The sequence below is a fragment of the Lepidochelys olivacea genome, assembly GCF_965140295.1.
Source record: "Lepidochelys olivacea isolate rLepOli2 genome assembly, chromosome: 14".
Lineage (NCBI taxonomy): Eukaryota > Metazoa > Chordata > Testudines > Cheloniidae > Lepidochelys > Lepidochelys olivacea.
The window spans coordinates 10,972,347-10,993,939 of NC_140424.1; the positions used below are offsets into that span (position 1 = coordinate 10,972,347).

The 21,593-nt window shown below is 39.9% G+C and overlaps 1 protein-coding gene across 9 annotated transcripts in view; it reads right to left on the bottom strand.

Moving 5' to 3' along the window:
- The window catches only part of STXBP4 (syntaxin binding protein 4), a 144,639-nt gene that overhangs the window by 63,627 nt on the left and 59,419 nt on the right, over positions 1-21,593 (bottom strand). For all 9 annotated transcript variants that reach the window (XM_084646901.1, XM_084646903.1, XM_084646902.1 and 6 more), the window contains 4 exons: positions 16,164-16,340; positions 12,586-12,702; positions 11,260-11,309; positions 8,437-8,570 (listed from right to left, as the gene is read on the bottom strand). In XM_084646901.1, coding sequence (XP_084503027.1) covers positions 8,437-8,570; positions 11,260-11,309; positions 12,586-12,702; positions 16,164-16,340 — 478 coding nt within the window. The remainder of the gene's footprint in view (positions 1-8,436; positions 8,571-11,259; positions 11,310-12,585; positions 12,703-16,163; positions 16,341-21,593) is intronic.

Sequence of the window (21,593 nt, forward strand, 5' to 3'; positions counted from 1 at the left end):
TTTATTAGGTGAACAGGTCCTTTTAGAGGAGATATAGTTATTTGGAAAGAAGCTTTTAGTAAACTTCAGCATGACTGCCATATATGTCAAATTCCAGATTAAAGACACTCTGTGTCTAAAAAATATGCTCTAGGAATTATTCTGGGGAAGTTGTATGACCTGTGTTATACAGGAAGTCAGATTCCATGATCACAATGATCCCTCCTGGCCCTGGAATCTATGAGTGAGAAAATGTTTTAGGATGCATTTGTAAGTTGCCTGCTGTGCAGAGAAGCAGGCTTCGTAACACTTAATGGTTTACTGCTGACATAATGGGATTACATTGACAAGGGTAGGACTGTATTTTGGGTAGATACCTTGGAGGTGGAGTGTGAAATAAAGAGTCAATAAAGATTCAATTATGGTAGTGCAGGTTTTGAAATGCCTAAGGTTTGCTATGCCATGAGAGATAAGATCTGATGAAGTGGGTTCTAGCCCACAAAAGCTTATGATCAAATAAATTTGTTAGTCTCTAAGGTACCACAAGGACTCCTTGGTTTTTTTCATGTTCCAAAGGATAATCAGATTTTTGACATAGCCAATGTCTCGCTGGATTTTTTTTAAAGTTTGCTCGTATTGGCAGGGAGGATTACAGTTACCTGAACCCTAACAATTTGATTTTCACCATATGAGTTACTAAGTGCAGCCAGCAGACTACTTTCAAATGCTACAGTATTTCATTGGTGCTCGATTCTCCTCTGCAGGATGGAAGTATTTCTTCTTGACATGACTGGGTAACTTGCAGGGAAGAACAGGGTTCCAAGGTGATTAATATACAAAAAAGTCTAACTATATTTCAGAAGGCTGATTGTAGGTGAGCTACTTCTGCTATATAGTCTCCACTTGCTGATGGAGTTGCCAAACTACCTTCATGTAGCCACTATCCTTCAGCAACAGTTCCACCTACACAATAATGCTATGGATTTGCAATACCATCAGAGAGAAGGAACCACGTGCTGGGACATTGTGAGTAATACATTTTTTTTTTCATTATCTTCCCCATGCAGGAAGACAGCTGTTTGTGGGGATAATCCATACTTTCTGGACCCCATCCTGTGTTTTATCAAGATTCTTCTGAAACAGTTCTTCACAAAGCAGAGTTCACAAAGTTAGACTTTCATGACACATTTACTATAAGTAAATTAATAGCCTTCTTCAGAAAAACAGTTTCGATCTGGGTATGTTTCTTCAACTACACCTTATGCAAAATGAATATCGAAGTTATCTGCTCAGCAATTTTTGCTCCACTGCTTTAACTCTAAAAATATATCATTAACAAACTATTACGTGGGATGCTCCATGCTAAAAAGAGTAAAATCCCTCACTCTTCACTGCAACATTCACTAAACATTATTCTTTGGTACACAGTTTATGAACTGGTGCAGGCACTAATGTCTCTCTTTAAATCAGCCACTCTGGTATAACACGTGGGGAACATTCTGTGAAAATCTGGTTCAGAAGATTGCGGAGAACTGTTGAATATTTACTCTGCATCTTTTTTCTTTTTTTTTTTTTTGTTAAGCTTGGAGAGCTTTAATGCTTTAATCTCATATACAAGCTCAGCAGAGCCTGAGTCTATCTGTAATGCTATCCAAATCAGAATGAACCCAGAAGGATGAGGTTCAATCTTTAAATCCTTCTCTGCAGAGCTATTTTTAACTCTCAGGTTCACAAAATGGATCCATGCTATGGCTCTAGAGCTTTCGAACTGAATCCTACCTTTAATATTTGACACAACCAGATGTTAGTCTTCAATTGCGTTTAGGTCTAAAGGTTTCTCTTGCATGATTTCCTGGGTAGTCTGACAGAAATAATTTAACATGACATAACATATCCATCCCCAATGGTACAACCTGCTTCTCGCTCCCCACACATTCCCCCAAAAAGAAAAAAAATGGTTACTTGACGGACAATATTTTTGCTTGCTGAAAAAGACATTATTGGTAGTTCGATTTAGATCATAATTACAAATTAGATACAATTATTTAACATGCAACATACAATGTCTTTGCAATGAATAATGCTATGATAAATCAAATGATAAATTAATTATTCTGGCCCTCTATTTCAGCTACTCTAATTCCAGCTCCCACAGCATTTTTGTGAAATTTCAGCATCTACTTATTCAGAAGCCTTTCTCACACAATGTTTTATGCAGTCTTGTATACAGAAGGTAGGATAAGAGGTTTTCAGTTCCTGACAATGTAAGGATTCACATAAATGTATGCACATGAATCAGAGAATATCAGGGTTGGAAGGGACCTCAGGAGGTCATCTAGTCCAATCCCCTGCTCAAAGCAGGACCAATCCCCAACTAAATCGTCCCAGCCAGGGCTTTGTCAAGCCTGATCTTAAAAACATCTAAAGAAGGAGATTCCACCACCTCCCTAGGTAACAGAGTAACAGCCGTGTTAGTCTGTATTCGCAAAAAGAAAAGGAGTACTTGTGGCACCTTGGAGACTAACCAATTTATTTGAGCATAAGTTTTCATGAGCTACAGCCGATGAAGTGAGCTGTAGCTCACAAAAGCTTATGCTCAAATAAATTGGTTAGTCTCTAAGGTGCCACAAGTACTCCTTTTCTTTCTCCCTAGGTAACACATTCCAGTGTTTCATCACTCTCCTAGTGAAAAAGTTTTTCCTAATATCCAACCTAAATCTCCCCCACTGCAACTTGAGACCATTACTCCTCGTTCTGTCATCTGCTACCACTGAGAACAGTCTAGATCCATCCTCTTTGGAACCCGCCTTCAACTACCTGAAAGGAGCTATCAAATCCCCCCTCGTTCTTCTCTTCCGCAGACTAAATAATCCCAGTTCCCTCAGCCTCTCCTCATATGTCATGTTCCAGCACCCTAATAATTTTTGTTGTCCTCTGCTGGAAGTTTTCCAATTTTTCCACATCCTTCTTGTAGTGTGGGACCCAAAACTGGACACAGTACTCCAGATAAGGCCTCACCAATGTCAAATAGAGGGGAACGATCACATCCCTTGATCTGCTGGCAATGCCCCTACTTATACATCCCAAAATGCCATTGGCCTTCTTGGCAACAAGGGCACACTGTTGACTCATATCCAGCTTCTCGTCCACTGTAACCCTTAGGTCCTTTTCTGCAGAACTGCTGCCTCGCCATTCGGTCCCTAGTCTGTAGCGGTGCATGGGATTCTTCTGAACTAAGTGCAGGACTCTGCACTTGTCCTTGTTGAACCTCATCAGATTTCTTTTGGACCAATCCTCTAATTTGTCTACGTCCCCCTGTATCCTATCCCTACCCTCTAGCATATCTACCTCTCCTCCCAGTTTAGTGTCATCTGCAAACTTGCTGACGGTGCAATCCACGACCATCCTCCAGATCATTAATGAAGATATTGAACAAAACCGGCCCGAGGACCAACCCTTGGGGCACTCCACTTGATACCGGCTGTCAACTAGACATGGAGCCACTGATCACTACCCGTTGAGCCCGACAATCTAGCCAGCTTCCTATCCACCTTATAGTCCATTCATCCAGTCTATACTTCTTTAACTTGCTGGCAAGAATACTGTGGGAGACAGTGTCAAAAGCTTTGCTAAAGTCAAGGAACAACACGTCCACTGCTTTCCCCTCATCCACAGAGCCAGTTATCTCGTCATAGAAGGCAATTAGATTAGCCAGGCGTGACTTGCCCTTGGTGAATCCATGCTGACTGTTCCTGATCACTTTCCTCTCCTCTAAGTGCTTCAGAATTGATTCCTTGAGAACCTGCTCTATGATTTTTCCAGGGACTGAGGTGAGGCTGACTGGCCTGTAGTTCCCAGGATCCTCCTTCTTCCCTGTTTTAAAGATGGGCACTACATTAGCCTTTTTCCAGTCATCCAGGACCTCCACCGATCGCCATGAGTTTTCAAAGATAAATGGCTAACGGCTCTGCAATCACATCTGCCAACTCCTTTAGCACTCTCGGATGCAGCGCATCCAGCCCCATGGACTTGCGCTCATCCAGCTTTTCTAAATAGTCCCGAACCACTTCTTTTTCCACAGAGGGCTGGTCACCTCCTCCCCATGCTGTGCTCCCCAGTGCAGCAGTCTGGGAGCTGACCTTGTTCGTGAAGACAGAGGCAAAAAAAGCATTGAGTACATTAGCTTTTTCCACATCCTCTGTCACTAGGTTGCCTCCCTCATTCAGTAAGGGGCCCACACTTTCCTTGACTTTCTTCTTGTTGCTAACATACCTGAAGAAACCCTTCTTGTTACTCTTAACATCTCTTGCTAGCTGCCACTCCAGGTGTGATTTGGCCTTCCTGATTTCACTCCTGCATGACTGAGCAATATTTTTGTATTCTTCCCTGGTCATTTGTCCAATCTTCCACTTCTTGTAAGCTTCTTTTTTGTGTTTAAGATCAGCAAGGATTTCACTGTTAAGCCAAGCTGGTCGCCTGCCATATTTACTATTCTTTCTACACATCGGGATGGTTTGTCCCTGTAACCTCAATAAGGATTCTTTAAAATACAGCCAGCTCTCCTGGACTCCTTTCCCCCTCATGGTATTCTCCCAGGGGATCCTGCCCAGCAGGTCAAGAAGAGCTCTGCCCCTAGCTACAGCACTTGCACCAGGAAACTGTCCCCTACACTTTCCAAAAACTTCCTGGATTGTCTGTGCAGCACTGTATTACTCTCCCATCAGATATCAGAGTGATTGAAATCTCCCATGAGAACCAGGGCCTGTGATCTAGTAACTTCCGTTAGTTGCTGGAAGAAAGCCTCGTCCACCTCATCCCCCTGGTCCGGTGGTCTATAGCAGACTCCCACCACATCATCATCCTTGTTGCTCACACTTCTAAACTTAATCCAGAGACTCTCAGGTTTTTCTGCAGTTTCATACCGGAGCTTGAGCAGTCATACTGCTCCCTTACATACAATGCAGCTCCCCCACCTTTTCTGCCTGCCTGTCCTTCCTGAACAGTTTATATCCATCCATGACAGTACTCCAGTCATGTGAGTTATCCCACCAAGTCTCTGTTATTCCAGTCACATCATAATTCCTTGACTGTGCCAGGACTTCCAGTTCTCCCTGCTTGTTTCCCAGGCTTCTTGCATTTGTGTATAGGCACTTGAGGTAACTTGCTGTTTGAAACGTAACCTGGCCAAAGAAACTTATTTAGTACCAGTCTAAAAGGCAGGTAGCAGACAGATAAAATAAATGTTTGTTGTAATGGCTGTTCCCACCAAAATTCTTCACGTGTTCCATAAAGGGATGAAAAAGCTAACCAAAAAATCCTGTAATGTATCTGTAGGGCCATTTTTGTTTTATTTTTAAAAGTTAAGCTCGATGAGCTAGATCATCACTGACACATCCCCTCAACTATAGGTACATATGATCAAAATAGACAGCCCTTTGGATGCTCTCTACTGGGGATCCTGTCATAAACCACCATAATCTCTTAGTTTTGCACTCTCATGCAGTCTAGTACAATCTCTAGTTATAAACTGGCAAGACTTTTGCATTTGGACAGAGATGTCAGGTAACAATGGATTTACAGAGGTAACCTAGAAATACACAAATATTGTAAAACTTGCTAAGTTTATCTCAAGAATACAACTAGTCTATTCTCATTCCCTAGCAACACTAACAAAAAACCCACCCTTCATTAACATGGGATTAAGATGCAAAAAATACATCACAGTAAATAACGTAAAAGTAATGCATTACGAAGTTAGGAAATTCAGCTCGTTTTATACAATTCTGGAACCTCTACAACACCAAAATTCCTCATCCAATCTGCCTTAAACTTTCCTGGAAAGTTCTATCCTGGGATAAACTCACCACTGTGACATTTCAGGTGCACTGATTGTACTTTAACAAAGGTGTGTTTGAATATTAAAATGTGGCTTATGAGAGAACACTAGTTTCAGCCTTAACAATAGTTGAGTCTATGCCTCTCCATAAATAAAAACATATTAGAGGTTTAGGATGAGTTTTATCTAGTATCAATCCAAAATAGTCCCTGGTACAATTGCCACTAATGGTTCCCTTCCACCAGCTGAGAGTCAATATTAAATAAAACACCCCCATCCTCCTCTGATGGGCTGCTAATAGATTTAGAAGCTTGGAGAGCATTTGTTCCCTTCGACACTATATCATTTCATCACTTCATCAATTATGAAAGACAATATTCAAAGACCTTAAAGAACACACACTCATTCTGATGGAACTTTGATATTTTGGAAGGAAAAACTGGGACAGTTTGGTTTAAGTACTTGAGTCCTTAAAGCTCGTCTTCTGGAGGGCTCCCAAATTAGGCTGCACATCATCATCATCAGTTTGGTCCAAAGCCCATGGAAGTCAGTGGGAATCTTTCTACTGACTTCAGTGAGCTTTGGATTAGGTCTAGTGAAAGGAGAACCCCAAATTTCTGGAACCCCCTACGGTACTTCATTCTGAGTAACTGAGCTTGTCCTCCTGGACTTTCACAGGCTAGGGCAATCAAATTATCTGAAGTCCCTGGCACGTGTTTTATGAAGAGTGATGGATATTACTGAACTGGATTAAAACAATGTCCATGTACTAAACCAGCATTTCCTACCTTCATGATCTCTTTGGCAGTGGAGTGCCTGCTCATGAACCACCTAGGAGGAAAGGCAGTGTGCAAAAGAGAAGGGAAGGTGGAAGCACAAAGCTAAAATGAAAAACTTGATCCCTTAGATACTACGGCAGCTCTCTAAATGATTTGCTGCATGGCACCAAATTGCTGCAATCACCACTATAATACTCTCGCTTTGCTGCACTTCATTACAGGCATCTAATGTAAGAAGCTTTCATGGCACTTATTTGCCCAGCAAACATTTGAAGAATGCGATGTACTGATCAGAACATCTCTTTCAGAAATGTCTACATGTAGCTAGTTTAAACCTCAGAAGAAATATTTTTCTGGTTTATTAAACTGCTATGCTGTGAATGAAAGCTGATCTATCTAGGAGAAAAGAGACAGCAGGATTTCTCTCTCTCTTTAGGTTAATACAGATGTCAGAAATTCCAAACTGAAAATAACCCGAGCAGCACACAATTTGTTAGAAATAATTCAAGGAAACAGCTAATTAATTTTCATAAGGGAATATGAGTGATGTCACTTTCTTCTATGGCCTAGTTTTAATTCTAAATATTGGCTGTAATAAGGGATTGGATTTCATGTAGCCTACTTTCTTTGGATGGAATTACAAGCATTCTGTAAAAGGCTAGCTATGATTTATTACATGACATTCAATGAATTGGAGAACACATCCCAGCCATATAAATGAAATCAATTATTATTTCTCTCAATGAACAGTGGAATATGTATGTAATAAACTATTCTGGCATATCTGCCTAAAGCTAAGGAGATAGATTATTATTATTATGAGTATACCAGGAAAGGAAAAACGCTGCTAATTTTAAAGGCAGCAACGAGCTTCTTGCTCTGGAGATATAGTTATCTATGCCCCAGTCCTATGAGATACTGAGTACCTCCTGAGCAGCCAGAATGGTGAAATAAACAGAAGAGTGGATATAGTAACACAAACGGCACTAAAAATTCCCCAAATCAATTTAACAGAGTAGAAACTTGATAATTTTCTATCAGGCCCTGGACTTGCAGCCCCTACTCAGGTGAATAGGTCTACTGTGATCAGTGCCTCCAACTGCATAACCTTCTTTGTGCAAAGATTTACCAGTGAGAGCTGAAGTGAAGTCTCACTGAAATCAATGGGAGATAGGCACCCAGGTGGTTTTGAAAATCCCACTAGGTATCTAAATCTGGCCCTTAGGCACTTTGGAAAATTTTACCCAGTAACACACTTGAGATCTTCGAAGTCCTGTACAAACAACTAATTAATCCTTGGGAGGACCAACTTGTAAGGCAGGCATTAGTCTCCTTTTAGAAAAGGGGGAAATGAGGCAGAGGTCTTACAGCAAATCAGCAGCAGAGCTGGGATTACTTTGCAGAAGGTTCCTGACTCCCCAATCTGGGCCAGACCCTGGCCTCTACTCCGGGGGCTCTGTGCTGCTCTGATGATTAAAAAGTAGCCATAAATGTAACCATGTAACCAGCCTCTGATGACTCTCTCATCTTTGGGAAATCTTTAAGTGGTACCAATTCACAGAACTGGCATCCATGCCATCCCCTCTCTGCTCTTCCAGCTCATGATTCTATAGTAAATGTAAATGCCACAACTATCTGAACTACTGCAGCAGTTTTCACTGAGGATTTTCCTAGTGGCTATTATGCTCATATGTGCTCTCTTCTGATGAGCCTACGGTAATGACTGATTAGATTTATTGTTCAACTGATAACTGCTGAAATATTCCACTCTGAATTGCCAGTCAAAAGGTGAAAGGGAGAAATGCTGTGCGGGGGTGGCGGATAGAATATATATACACTCACAATCTACTTCCAGAATGGCACGGACAGATTTAGTAAGTTCTTTGGCTTCTGCTGCAAGGGTTGCTGTGACAGTACGTCCATTCCTCCCCAGTCGTGCCAGGAGTGTTTTGGTAGACAATGTGCCTCTTCGGTCACTGGAAGGAACACACAGCAAAGAGATCAACTGTCTATAAGATTACAAGGGAAAATGTTCCTTTTAATAAAATAAAGCAGGCATCCTTTCACCTTGTTGAACACATCTCTTGGTTGGTTTTATTCTCATTCCAGTAACATCAAGAGGAATTATGCTATCAAATTCAGCAGACTTACTGTGACCCTGACAACACCCCAATGTCAGAGGGCAAGAGGCTCCCCAGTTTCTAGCAGTGAGATTCAGCAGAACAGTTCAGTGTACCCCAACTCACTAATGTCATAATCTATATCTTACAGATGTAGGGTAAGGTATCATTGGAAAACTAACACCACACTGATTGTTAACATTCTTGCATAGTGTATGTATGGAAAACCCACAAAGGGCCACACAGCTATGCTGGAAATATGGGACTAAAATGTTTTCAAATCAGACAAATTGGGAAAAACCTGTGTACCATGTCCCCGACAAAGGAAAGGCTGAAGCCTCCATCCAGGTGCAATCATAGTCAATTGGTTATTCATTTGAATATCGGAGGTTGCAGGAACAGATCAACTTGCATTGTAGCAACCACCAGTGGGAGAGGAACCAGCATGGAGCCTTATCCTCCAGACCCATCACTCCTTGCCTGGCATGAACTAATTAACTTTATCTGGTGGTACACCCTTCAAAAGAATGTTTCAAAGGTTCACTGAACTATAAGAGAGTAAAGAACCCATGTGTTATGCTTCACCTTAGGAGACAAAGGAACTAAGCGATGTGATCTTGTGATGGATCCTAGCTAGTAAAATTTGGAAAGGAGACCTGGGTAAGAGAAACCATATTGAACAAAGACTGTATTTTGCTAGATTAAGTTTTAGTCATTTAGATGCGTGTTTTGACTTTTATTTGCTTGTAGCCATTTCGACCTTTATCCCTTTTATATGGTATCACTTAACTTATGACCTTTTGTTAATAAATTTGTTTTAGTTTTTACTATGAACCGTTGCAGTGCTGTGTTTGAAGGGAAGGGTCTGTTTACCCAGTTAAGTTAATAAGCTGTGATGTACTGTCTCTTTGAAAGAGCAGCAAACTTAATATCCTTTGTGAATGCACAGTGGTAGGGGCTGTGCTTTGCAGAGAAACATCTCCGAAGAACTCGGAAGCTTGAGTTTACTGATTGTTACCAGCTAGGCAAGGTTTGGACCAGCGGAGCCTTGAGGATTTTGACTGGTGAGGAAGACCGAGTGGTATGGCAGGGAGCTGACACGCAGTCTAATCTCTAGCAAAGCTCACTCTCGTTGAGGCAGAGAGTTAACACAGTGGCTCACAGCTCTGGATATCCCCAGCAGTGTGCTACAGTTACCTGAAAGTTATACTGGCTTCCGTACTCAGAATCTCCGATGAAAACAGGGTATACCAACTTAGCAACATTTCATTCTTTACAATCTCTGTTAGTCAAATACAATTCCCATTGACCCAACTGGGATTAATGCATATATACATAAGGGTAGAATTTGTTTGCTACTTAACAGGCATCAATTACAGACTGAGAGCTTGATCCTGAAACTATCAGTGAGACAAAACCCCTAATAAGTTCAGTTAAACAGATTTGACTTTATTAGGAATTTTGCATGAATAAGGTTTGCAGGATAGGGTCCTATTTAGCATTTATTCTTGAACATGAACAAGGAGAAACCTGCCCTGTGAGACAGGATAGTATTATATTGGTATTTTAAGAGGCCAAAGGCTGCTCTAAATCCTGTTGAATACATCTGAGCTGCAACGTGTTTTAATTAAAATAATTCAGTTCACTTTCATAAAGTTTAGATAAATATGGTTTCTCTGATTCCAGGCTTGAATGCTTCTTGCTTGGTAACAAAAGCAGGTAGTGCTACTGGAGTTTGCTAGTACAATCCTCACGGTACACAAGGTTATACCAGTTACCATATTTAGGATCAGGAAGGAATTTTTCCCTCTGGCAGACAGCCCTAGCCAGTGGCAAGAGGCTATTCCCCCTCCCTCATTGCAGGCATTATGTGGCAGGTAGCTGGTTATTTCATTCGTAAGCTGTTTGATGCATTGGGCCAAGCGTTTTCTTCCTAGCCCTGTTGGGGTGGTTTGATGATGTTCTGACATATGTGAATATGCACATTTTTCTTTTATTCCACCTTTGTTGGCAGGGTCCTTGGCCACGTAAATGGTGCAGGAAGTAACCTTGAAAGTCCTCCTAACCAAATGCTAAACTCTCAGAAGAAACGGAACTAAACAGATGTTGGTGGCACTAACAGTGGTGATGCTCCTTATTACTGGACACAGGCGGGAGGCAGTCTCTACCAAAAAAGAGTCTTACTCTTTGCATGGGGAAAGAATAAGGTGGAAAGCTGTGGCTAGGGATATAGTGTCTTTGACTGATGCAAGTATGGAGATGCCCATAGATGTGCTGGGTATGTTCTGATTAACTGATTTATCTTAAAATTGTTAATGAAAGATGTAGCCCCGAGACCAGTGTTGTGTTTTTATTTCCACTGTTCATAAAAGTAGGCATTCAGAAATGCGTGGGAGTATAGAAAGAAAACAGCTAAGGCTTAGTATGAGTTGTTTGGAGCTTCTAAACCTGTCACAAAGGTTTTCAATAACAACATGTATTGCTATATTTCATATCATTTCACACATTACCTTCAATAAAACAAGTTAAGTTTAGGTTTTCTTACCTTAAATTTGACAAGGGGATGGAGTTGTCTGCTAGTACTTCATGTACAACCTGTTGGCAAACAATCAAAGAAATGAATAGTTAATGTTTTATAAGCTTCACATACTATTTCTGTTGCTTTGTTGTCTACTTAAAGACCTTCTGTCTCCCTGCAAACTTTGTACACACAATTTGTATTCCTAGCCACAGAGAATGAGTTGGGGTCTCCGTTTTCTTCTAACGGACCCTAAATGATTTTTCATGTGGACAATAATCTATCAACCCAAAGCACCTCAGCCACATCTATGCAAATATGAACAATATATTGTAGGACACTTTTCATACAGACTTTACTCTATCTCCCTAACCACAGATCTACTAGTAGAAAGGCTAATTTGCTAAATCAAACATTTTCCTATTGGCAGGCCATTATGTAAGGATTATAAAAAGAGAAATTTTTCAGTCTCCATGGAAGTAAAATTGTAGAGGCAAATAAGGTATATTGCTGAGATATAAAAGACAACAGTTCAAATAACATAATTTCCCCCCCTACGGAACTCTTTTGTATAAGCTGGCTACACCTTTCCCCCATATCTGACATTCAAAAACAAAGTCTGGGAGATTTTCTTATATTAGCAGTCAGCATGGGGGGAAGGAGCTGTAACAATTTTAAGCTGCCTGAAAATTATAACATACAAAATCATCCTATTTTCACAGCAATGGACAACTCAGGTCCACCATATGGGGGAGGCAAAGACGAATTGGCCAAGATTCATTAAAACACATCCATGTTGTGAGTATATGATCTATACGTCCATGTTATAAACCTTTCTACTACGTGAAATAAATATATGAGTAGACCACATCCTCGGCTAGTATGAAGTGACACAGCAACACTGACCAACTGGTTCAGTATAAAATGGTGCAGAACAGGCTGAGTTGGATTAAGCGTACAGCAAGCTACAATTCTGTTTTTTTTAAACATGTTTTCAGCATAACCTCTGTTTACTGATGTATATCTGCCTCTTAATATTGCAAATGGGCATCATTTTACCATTTCCAGGTAAAGAAACTTGACCTCTAAATGTTAAGATCATAGGTTTTACTGCACAAACAAAAGAATGCTTGTTACAATTAGGCACACAGTAACATTCAAAGGTCTCAAAAATCCCTACATGGAATTCTGCCTTAGCTCGTATTTCAGCAAGTTGTATAAGCTGTGAATGTTTTTTTCAAACTAGAGTTTTACACATTCATGCTTAATTCATCATATTTGTCTCTTAGATATATTAACACACATCTTTTCCCAAATAAAACGTTGCTGGAGACCACAGTGCAAAAAAGTTACCTCTACAAACTGCAGCAGTTTTGCGGTGGCCACCTCAAAGGTTTTCCTAGCCGATTCTGATTTCCGCAGCTGGCAGTCAAGCACAGTAATTCTCTTTCTTAAATCTTGAACACTATCCTGTGGAAGAAATTCAGTCAATACTACCTAATTAATTTCAAGACTTAATTTTATTTATCCTATTTGACATTTTTCTCCCTTTTTGAGTGAACAGTGAAGGTGAAGGGGTTGTCTTTCCAAATTTTAAGGAAAGAGGAAGAAGGGAACAAATACTGTTTTACCAAAATGGATCCTGAAGGCCCTAGAATTGCCTAAAAAACACACATGATGTTTAAAATAAAATCTGAATTCAGAACTTATTGAGAGATACTGTAGATTTTAAAATGTCGTCCCCTCAATGCTTTCCTTACATCCCTAGTGTAGCACTCTTTATCTCCTCCATGTCCAAGTAATTGAGGGCTTATTTACATGAACAATTAGTTCACAGCAAACTGAGGTGTGACCGTACCCCCTACTGGCCTGCTGTGGACAAACTCCCTGCTGATGTGTGTTAACAGTTCGATACAGCGCTTTGAGGACTAGATCGAAGCGCTCTAACAAACTATTAACACATCAGCAGGGAGCACAAGGACAATTGGTCTGCGGCAGGTTAGTGCACGGTAGATTCACACCCCAGCTTGGTGTGAACTAATTGTTCACATAGACAAGCCCATGATCTGTATTCTACAAGGCCTTAACTTTAGATCTCAGAGTGAAACAGTTGAATCAGAAGTTTTAGAAAGCGTCTGCTTCAGCTGTTCATGGGACATGCATGTTGGGAATCAGGCTCCTGCTGCTATCAAGGTGCTGTTGACAGACTGCAACCACCATTTCTTTTTTTACAACCATTTTTTTTTTTGTTCTTTTAGAAAGGGCACCAGCTTGGGGCTGGATGCCTCAGCAGTCCACAGTGCTGATTTGATCATGGTGGGAAGCCATGTTCTCCACTCCTTTTCTGATAAATTGCTGGATCAGAATTATTTTAAAACTCTGAATTAAACTGTTTTTTGTTTTATGTTTAACTACTACATGAGGATCTCACCAAAGCAACTAATAACTCTGTGACAGGCCTTGAACAGAGTTAAACCACTCCGATTTTTCTACATACATACGTGTAACACATCGTTCAGTATTTATTACATGTCCCCCTTTGCGCCTGATCCACAGAGGATAAGAGTCTGGTACAGCCCCATCAAGAGGCTGGCTCTTCAGCTCTAAAGGGTTCAATCTCTGGTGGTGTTGGACAAGATGGAGGCCACCATGTATACATGGGAACATTTGTTTCCTCAATCTGTGTGCTAGGCAGAGGATTAGGAGCAAAATACCTCCCAGTAAAAGGGAAAGAAAATGCCACTCTCTACAAAAACTAAGGTTGACATTACTGTAGGTGAACTTCTCTTGAAGCCCATCACCTGAATACAACCTACTATAAGATTTGCAACTACTAAAAAGTGCTGTTACTATTAACTATATCTTTATTGAAAGCAAACACACACGCACACAGCTTTATGTGGCAGAATCCCCATTATTCTGAATATCAGAAAGTCTGCTTGATTAGAAAGTTTCTTTTCTGTAATGTATATTGCACTGTTCATTAGTGGAAAAGGAGATGCTAAGCCTACTTAGGGAAGATTTTATTAAATACAGCCAACTGCTGCTGCTTTACTAAGTACAGTTTTGGTGTCCCTGGCTTACAGATGTTATCAAAAGACAAAGTGGAGCAAACCTCTTCTTCATGTACTGTACCTAAAGAAACAAGGTGAACTGGTCAATATCTCTTACTTACACTACCAGTTGCTTAAATTAAATTTAGAAGAGCACTTCAAAGTATGCTACTTAAGAGACCTTATTCTCTATTGCCTTGCTCCTTGTACAACCACTTACACAAAGTGGGAGGAAAAGGCTACCAAACTGTAATAGTAACGTTTTACATCAACTTATTTTTTAAAAATCTATCAGGTTTATTATGGTAATGCCAAAGTACCAGCCAAGAATGAGGCCTAATCATGCTAGGCACTGTACCAACAGACTAGTAGACAGTCTCAGCCCTGGACAGCTTCCAACTCTGCACGAGTACAAGGGTTTAACCCTGCATCTGTTGCAGTCAATGGGAGTGTTACCTCTAAACAAGATGGGTGGAGGATCAGGCCCCATGTCAGATTTTTGAAAGCACTCCAGTCCAGATTTTCAAGCATTCATCTGCGACCAGATTTTGAAGAAAGTTTAGCACCCAACATGCATCAGTGTGCTGAGCGTAACTGAAAATCTGGACACTTATTTTGTGCTTAAATGAGAGTTGCGCTCTTTTCAAAATCTGGGCCTAAGTGATCGCACGAAGGGTGCGCAAGGCAGTGAAGTATTAGGTCCATGCACTTTATAGCTCTTGTAACACAGTTTTTACTTTTTAATATTGAACTAATTCTCACATTGAAAATTTCAGCAGGCCACCCTTATTTTAAATGATTGGACATATCCATTTTTTTCATGAGCAAACTAGATAACTACACACACAGATGCCAATTATTATTGTTACTATTTTTTAATCTGTATTACCGTAAAGCCTAAGAGCTCTACTCATGGACCAGCACACTGCTGTTCTAGGAGCTGAATGAACAAACAGAACAAAAAGGCAGTCTCTGTCCCAAAGAGCTTACAATCTAAGTATAAGACAAGAGACAACAGATGATTATAGACAGACAACAGGGAAGTACAAAGAAACAATGAACAATATATGTCAGCATGAAAATGGATTCCCAGTTATGGAGGTTCATTAAAAATTGTCCCAAACTGTTTTATTTCTGAATTGGTCTCTAAAAATCATTGGGGATAATATGGTGGCTTCGAATGTGAGGCTCATTTGTACAATCTTTTTCATTTAAAAAACAAATAAAACAGATTTAGGTCACACTAATGTTGTTAGTGTCTTTCAAAAAATTAAGTTGAGTAAATTTGAATTTATTCAAGAATAGTCCTGAATTTTATATTATTATTATTTGTGCATCACTGAGAAACAAGCTAGAAATACTAACAATACGCCAAGTGTAAACAACTAACACACTTACTGAAGATACATCTACATTGATTTAAAACAGAAACCAGGAAAAAGCTGAAACTGAACATGTGTGAATTTGCTTAGGAATCTAAAATATCATTCAATCTCTCAGACTTCCTTGAAAGCTTTAATCAACCACAAAAATGCTTTTTCTTTGCCTCAATTTTTATGACATATATTAATAAATTTTAAAACAAAACAGAAAACCAACATATTCAATGTTTTATACTTTAATGCTTGAGATGTGCCATATTGACCAATGACCCAAATAAGCTTCTGGCTCTTGTTTTTCCAGCCTAAAGATATCTAGATAAAGGAAGGCTCGTAGCCTTCACATTGCCCCCTTCACTATGCATCATTCCAGTTATTGAATAATACAAGAAAAAACAGTGACCTACTTTAGAAGAGCAGATGAAAAGAAAATGAAAACAGGATACATGACAACAGCAAGGAAACCATGGTAACTATGAGCGATGACTGTTCTGCTTACTTTATTTTGGCCAGAATGATCAGTGAGCTGAGCCTTCAGCTCTGTAATTTCAGCCTCCAATAGGCGGATTATTTCTTCATAATCCATCTCCATTCCACGAGCCTGCCTCTGTGCAGCTTCTGCGAGATGAATCCTACTTCGCAGGGCTCTTGCCTCTTCCACTGCTGCCTTGGCTTCCTATAAAATACAGTCAAAGTGAACAATTCTCTGATTTAGGCAAAATATTTCTTTTGGCAAGGACTTAAATTTTGGGATTGATGATTAGAGAGTTCCATTTTTTCTTTTTAAAATTTGTGGTGTGAAAATAAGGGGGAAAGGTATTTAAAAAAAAAAAGAGAGAGAGAATTTTAACAACTGTAAAGTAAGACAGCCCTTTCCTTGACATTTAACATTTTAATGGACTGTATTCAACAAAAAATAATTTTCAGTTTCTACAGCAAATGAGACCAACAAAACCTAAAGAAATCATGACCACCAAACCAGGTTCTCAGCTCTAGTACTCTGGTATAAATCCAATGGAGGTAAAAGTGATTTAACACCAGAGTATCTGACATTCATAGTGAAGCCCACCATCTCCATACCAGCAGAAAGCCTCCAAATAAGTACAGGTATCTGGTTTTCTTATTATTGCCTGAATCTAGTGAATCAGTCCATAGTTTCCACAGCATTTTTTGTATGAATTATTAACCTTGGTGTCCTGGCCAAATTAAATTCTTTTAAAAATGTATTGCTTTTTGTTTCTTTAAGGTTCTTGCATTCAACTCTTTACGCCTGTATTATTTAAGGAGAGCTTTCTATATAGGAGCCATAGAAAAAAAGAGGAAAGTAGACATAGGAGAAGGCAGGGGAAATTTTATGGTATTTTTTCAAATAAAAAACATTTGCGAACTTTTTAAAATCAAGGTAGATAAATTATTCCCTGCTTACAAAAACAGCTGTGAAAGAATGTAACAGTTACAAAACTTCAACATAGAGAAGTGTGGAAGTTCTCAGTTAAGTTTGTCACTGAATATTCATTCACATTAACTTCTGTTAATTTGTAAATTGAGTATTGTTAAACTAAGAGCCTAATCCTGCAAATCTTTACTCATGCAAGTAGTCTCACAGACTTGAGTGGGACTACTTACGTACACACATGATTAACTGTTTGAAGGACTGTGCCCTAATTTACAAATTATACATTTTTTTCTGTATTCACCACCACCCCATAGAACCATGAACCTGCTTCTCCTCTTACATTGGTGGAAATCAGCAGTTACACTGAAGTGAATGGAGTTACACCAACACAAAAACCATGGTCAGAGAGAAAAGAATCAGGCTCTGTGCCTATTTTCTGGCTGAAGCCAGGAACAAACTGCAGAGCTAACAATTGAAGACTCCATTCAAAGTCAAAGCTCTCTCAGAGGAGTCCCTTCTTAGGGCCCAGATCCAGGCCTTTCCACTGAGTTCCATGGGAGTTGGATCAGACCCTCAGTCCCCCATTCACAATCAAGTTGGCAGAATCATCATTTTTGTGCTGTAAACAAAAAATGAAACGTGGTACTTTGAGGTTTCCAATGAGGGAATCCTTTTAAATTTCCCTCAAGGAATTAGGATTAATCCCGCGATTGTCTGATGTTCACTTCAGAGATCAGTAGCCACAGATGCAGTCTGCTACTGAATCAAGCCTTCAGATGCAATGAAAAATTTTATGCTGTTGTGGGTTGCTCCTAATTAAACTTCAGAGTTTTGTGTAGCATGTGTAGATGAAATAGGCAGTTCAGTGAATCCTATTCAGAACAAAAATTACCTAGCTACATATATACATTATCTTTTCATTTAAAAGTAAACCAGCTTTATAAAAATACAGATGTAACAAAAGGGATAAATCAGAGAGAGAGAGAGAGAGAGAGAGGAGATTGTAAATCTATATCTAGTTTTGTGGCCAAATCTGGTGCAAAATAGATCAAAATATATTATTTTCTCCTTTCTTCATTAGCAATACTCTGCACTTCTGTAGCACCTTTTATGTCAAAGAAGCTATGGAAAGAGTAGTTAAGCCTCATAATACCCTTTTATTGTTACTAGATCCATGAGGAAACTGAATGACAGAAAAGGTAAATGGGTTGCCCAAGCTTTAACTTTTGCTAAAAGTTCCCACAGCACATTTTGTAAGAAAAGGTGTGCACACCTTGGTGTCCTGTTCATGGCAATGATAGGATTCAATCAAAAAGTTTCTATGACTTTTCAAGTGGATTCAATACTCTTCTTCACTCACAATCCTAAACTGCTGTGCTGTGTTGCTGTGCACTATTAATCAGCCACTATCCTTCCCACCACAGTGGTGAGTAAATAGATTCCAATATATTACACAAGGTTTGAGCTATATTTCTGCAGGAGTTTTGTCACTGATTTCTATGAGAATATTAATCTGTGGATCAGTCTGCAAAGGGCTTTGGGATGCAATTCCTATTGAAAGTCAACAAGAGTTGGGATCTAACTCCTCTGAAAATCCTTGGTCCCCAAGGGCCTGTTTCCCAAGGGTCAGTCCAAGGACCAATCCTATTCAACTTATTCATAAATGATCTGGAGAAAGAGGTAAACAGTGAGGTGGCAAAGTTTGCAGATGATACTAAACTGCTCAACATAGTTAAGACCAAAGTAGACTGTGAAGAACTTCAAAAAGATCTCACAAAACTAAGTGATTGGGCAACAAAATGGCAAATTAAATTTAATGTGGATAAATGTAGAGTAATGCATATTGGAAAAAAATAACCCCAACTATACATACAATATGATGGGGGCTAATTTAGCTACAACTAATCAGGAGAAAGATCTTGGAGTCATCATGGATAGTTCTCTGAAGACATCCACGCAGTGTGCAGCAGCAGTCAAAAAAGCAAATGGGATGCTAGGAATCATTAAAAAAGGCATAAAGAATAAGACGGAGAATATCTTATTGCCCTTATATAAATCCATGGTACGCCCACATCTTGAATACTGCATACAGATGAGGTCTCCTCATCTCCAAAAAAGATATACTGGCATTAGAAAATTTTCAGAAAGGGGCAACTAAAATGATTAGGGGTTTGGAACAGGTCCCATATGAGGAGAGATTAAAGAGGCTAGGACTTTTCATCTTGGAAAAGAGGAGACTAAGGGGGGATATGATAGAGGTTTATAAACTCATGAGTGGTGTGGAGAAAGTGAATAAGGAAAAGTTATTTACTTGTTCCCATAATATAAGAACTAGGGGCCACCAAATGAAATTAATGGGTAGCAGGTTTAAAACAAATAAAAGGAAGTTCTTTGTCACTCAGCGTACAGTCAACCTGTGGAACTTCTTGCCTGAGGAGGCTGTGAAGGCTAGGACTATAACATGGTTTAAAAGAGAACTGGATAAATTCATGGAGGTTAAGTCCATTAATGGCTATTAGCCAGGATGGGTAAGGAATGGTGTCCCTAGCCTCTGTTTGTCAGAGTGTGGAGATGGATGGCAGGAGAGAGATCACTTGATCATCACCTGTTAGGTTCACTCCATCTGGGGCACCTGGCATTGGCCACTGTCAGTAGACAGGATACTGGGCTGGATGGACCTTTGGTCTGACACAGTATGGCCATTCTTATGTCCCTCAGGTAGGTAGGTCCCAGACCATTAAGGGTACGTCTAAACTGGAATAAAAGACCTGAAGAAGAGCCATGGCTGTCCCAGGTCAGGTGACTCAAGCTCACAGGGCTTGGGCTGTGGGGCTAAACACTGCTGTGTAGATGTTCAGGCTTGGGCTGGAGCCTGAGCTCTGGGACCCTGCGATGGGACCTTATGCCTCAGTTAGTGGCACTGGAAAAAAAATTCCAGTAAGTTTATATATCCTTGCAAGCCCCCACCCAATTTTCAGACTAGCATGGGTTTGATCATATAACCAACTTAATCTGTACCAAGACACCTTCCCGAGTGACGATGAGGAGACCTAGCAATGGAAAACATGGCCACGTTGGCCTGGGTAAATCTTAACTCAGTTTAAAAAAGCTTATTATTTGATCAGTGAACACTGGAATTAGGACTTTAAGTAGCTGATGTGTTCTTCTGGCTGCCAGCAATAAGAATTATATTACAGCTCCAGCAGCAGTTCAGGGCAGTGGCTGTTTCTGTACCCACAAGCGTTGTTGATGTTTGTATATACATGTATACCTAGACCTTTTGGGCTGTTTACAAAGTTCATAGAGTTTTTTTTACTACTGTGTGGCTTGAAAGTCAGAATCCTAGAGGCAGTTCCCTTTTAGATACTTTTTATGTATTGCACTATACTGGGCCAGGTCCTCAGCAAGTGTAAATTACGACAGTTCCACTGAACCCCATGGAGCTATGCTGATGTACACTAACTATTTAGGGTGAGATCCTCACTACGGCTCCAACCTCTTTACACATGTAAAAGGACCAGAGTGGCATAAAGTAGCCCTAAAGCCACATTTCTGATGGGAGGGGGGAGGATTATGTTGAACATAACCATATGGCTTCCTTCCGAGGGTCCCTTCACAAGCCCTGGGTGTGCTGGAGCCATGTGCAGAAGGGAAGTGTCAGGAGTGGGGTTGCAGCATATAGTACTACACAGATTCCAAGCAGCGTTAAGGCCCGTGGGACAGCAAAGTACAGATTGCCATAATTTACACAGGCCTCTAGGACTGTCTAAATTATACTGGAGAGCTTTTGGAGCCCTTGAAGCAAATTGGGATCAGAAGGGCACAATGGTGACTTAAAGAAACGTTAGCTCCCTCTCCCACCGGGTTGCCAGTTCGACTCTGTGCTTTAATCTCATCCCTAGGTTTTTACATGTATAGACATACCAATATTAACATAATTAATAAGGATGTCTAACTTTAACTGGAGTTATTCTTAGCCAATAACTAATGTACGTTAAAATACATCAACAGTTCTGTCATTAAAAGTTTGGGAATAAGTTTGAACAATTTAAACATTTTAAAATTCCTTAGTTTTCCTCAGAAAACAACTATTTAAGTTCTCAACAATAAAAATATGAAACATGTTTTCCTTCTTGGTTTTAAAAATAAGAGTAATAAACAATTCTATAAAGGCAGTAACACACTGCAAAGAGGGGGATTCCTGAAGCAATAAAAGCTGCCCGTATATCCCTACACAGCTCAATGGGTACTGCTGAAAGCTCCTTTTCTGCCCTGCAGCCTTCTGATTAACATCTTCAGATGGCAGGGGTTTGAAATAGCTTGGTTAGCAATAAGGAAAAAAAGGTGATAAGAGACAGATGTAATTATTCAAATCTTAAAATATTTTTGTAAGTGCCCAGAAGAAAAGAGTTTGAAAATATATTTAAAAAAATCGAAGTCTCAGAATCTATGTTTCTAATGTCTCTTTCTAACACCTGATACATACCGGTACAGTTACATGTGCCTGCACTCATGTATTACAGTTAGGGTGAC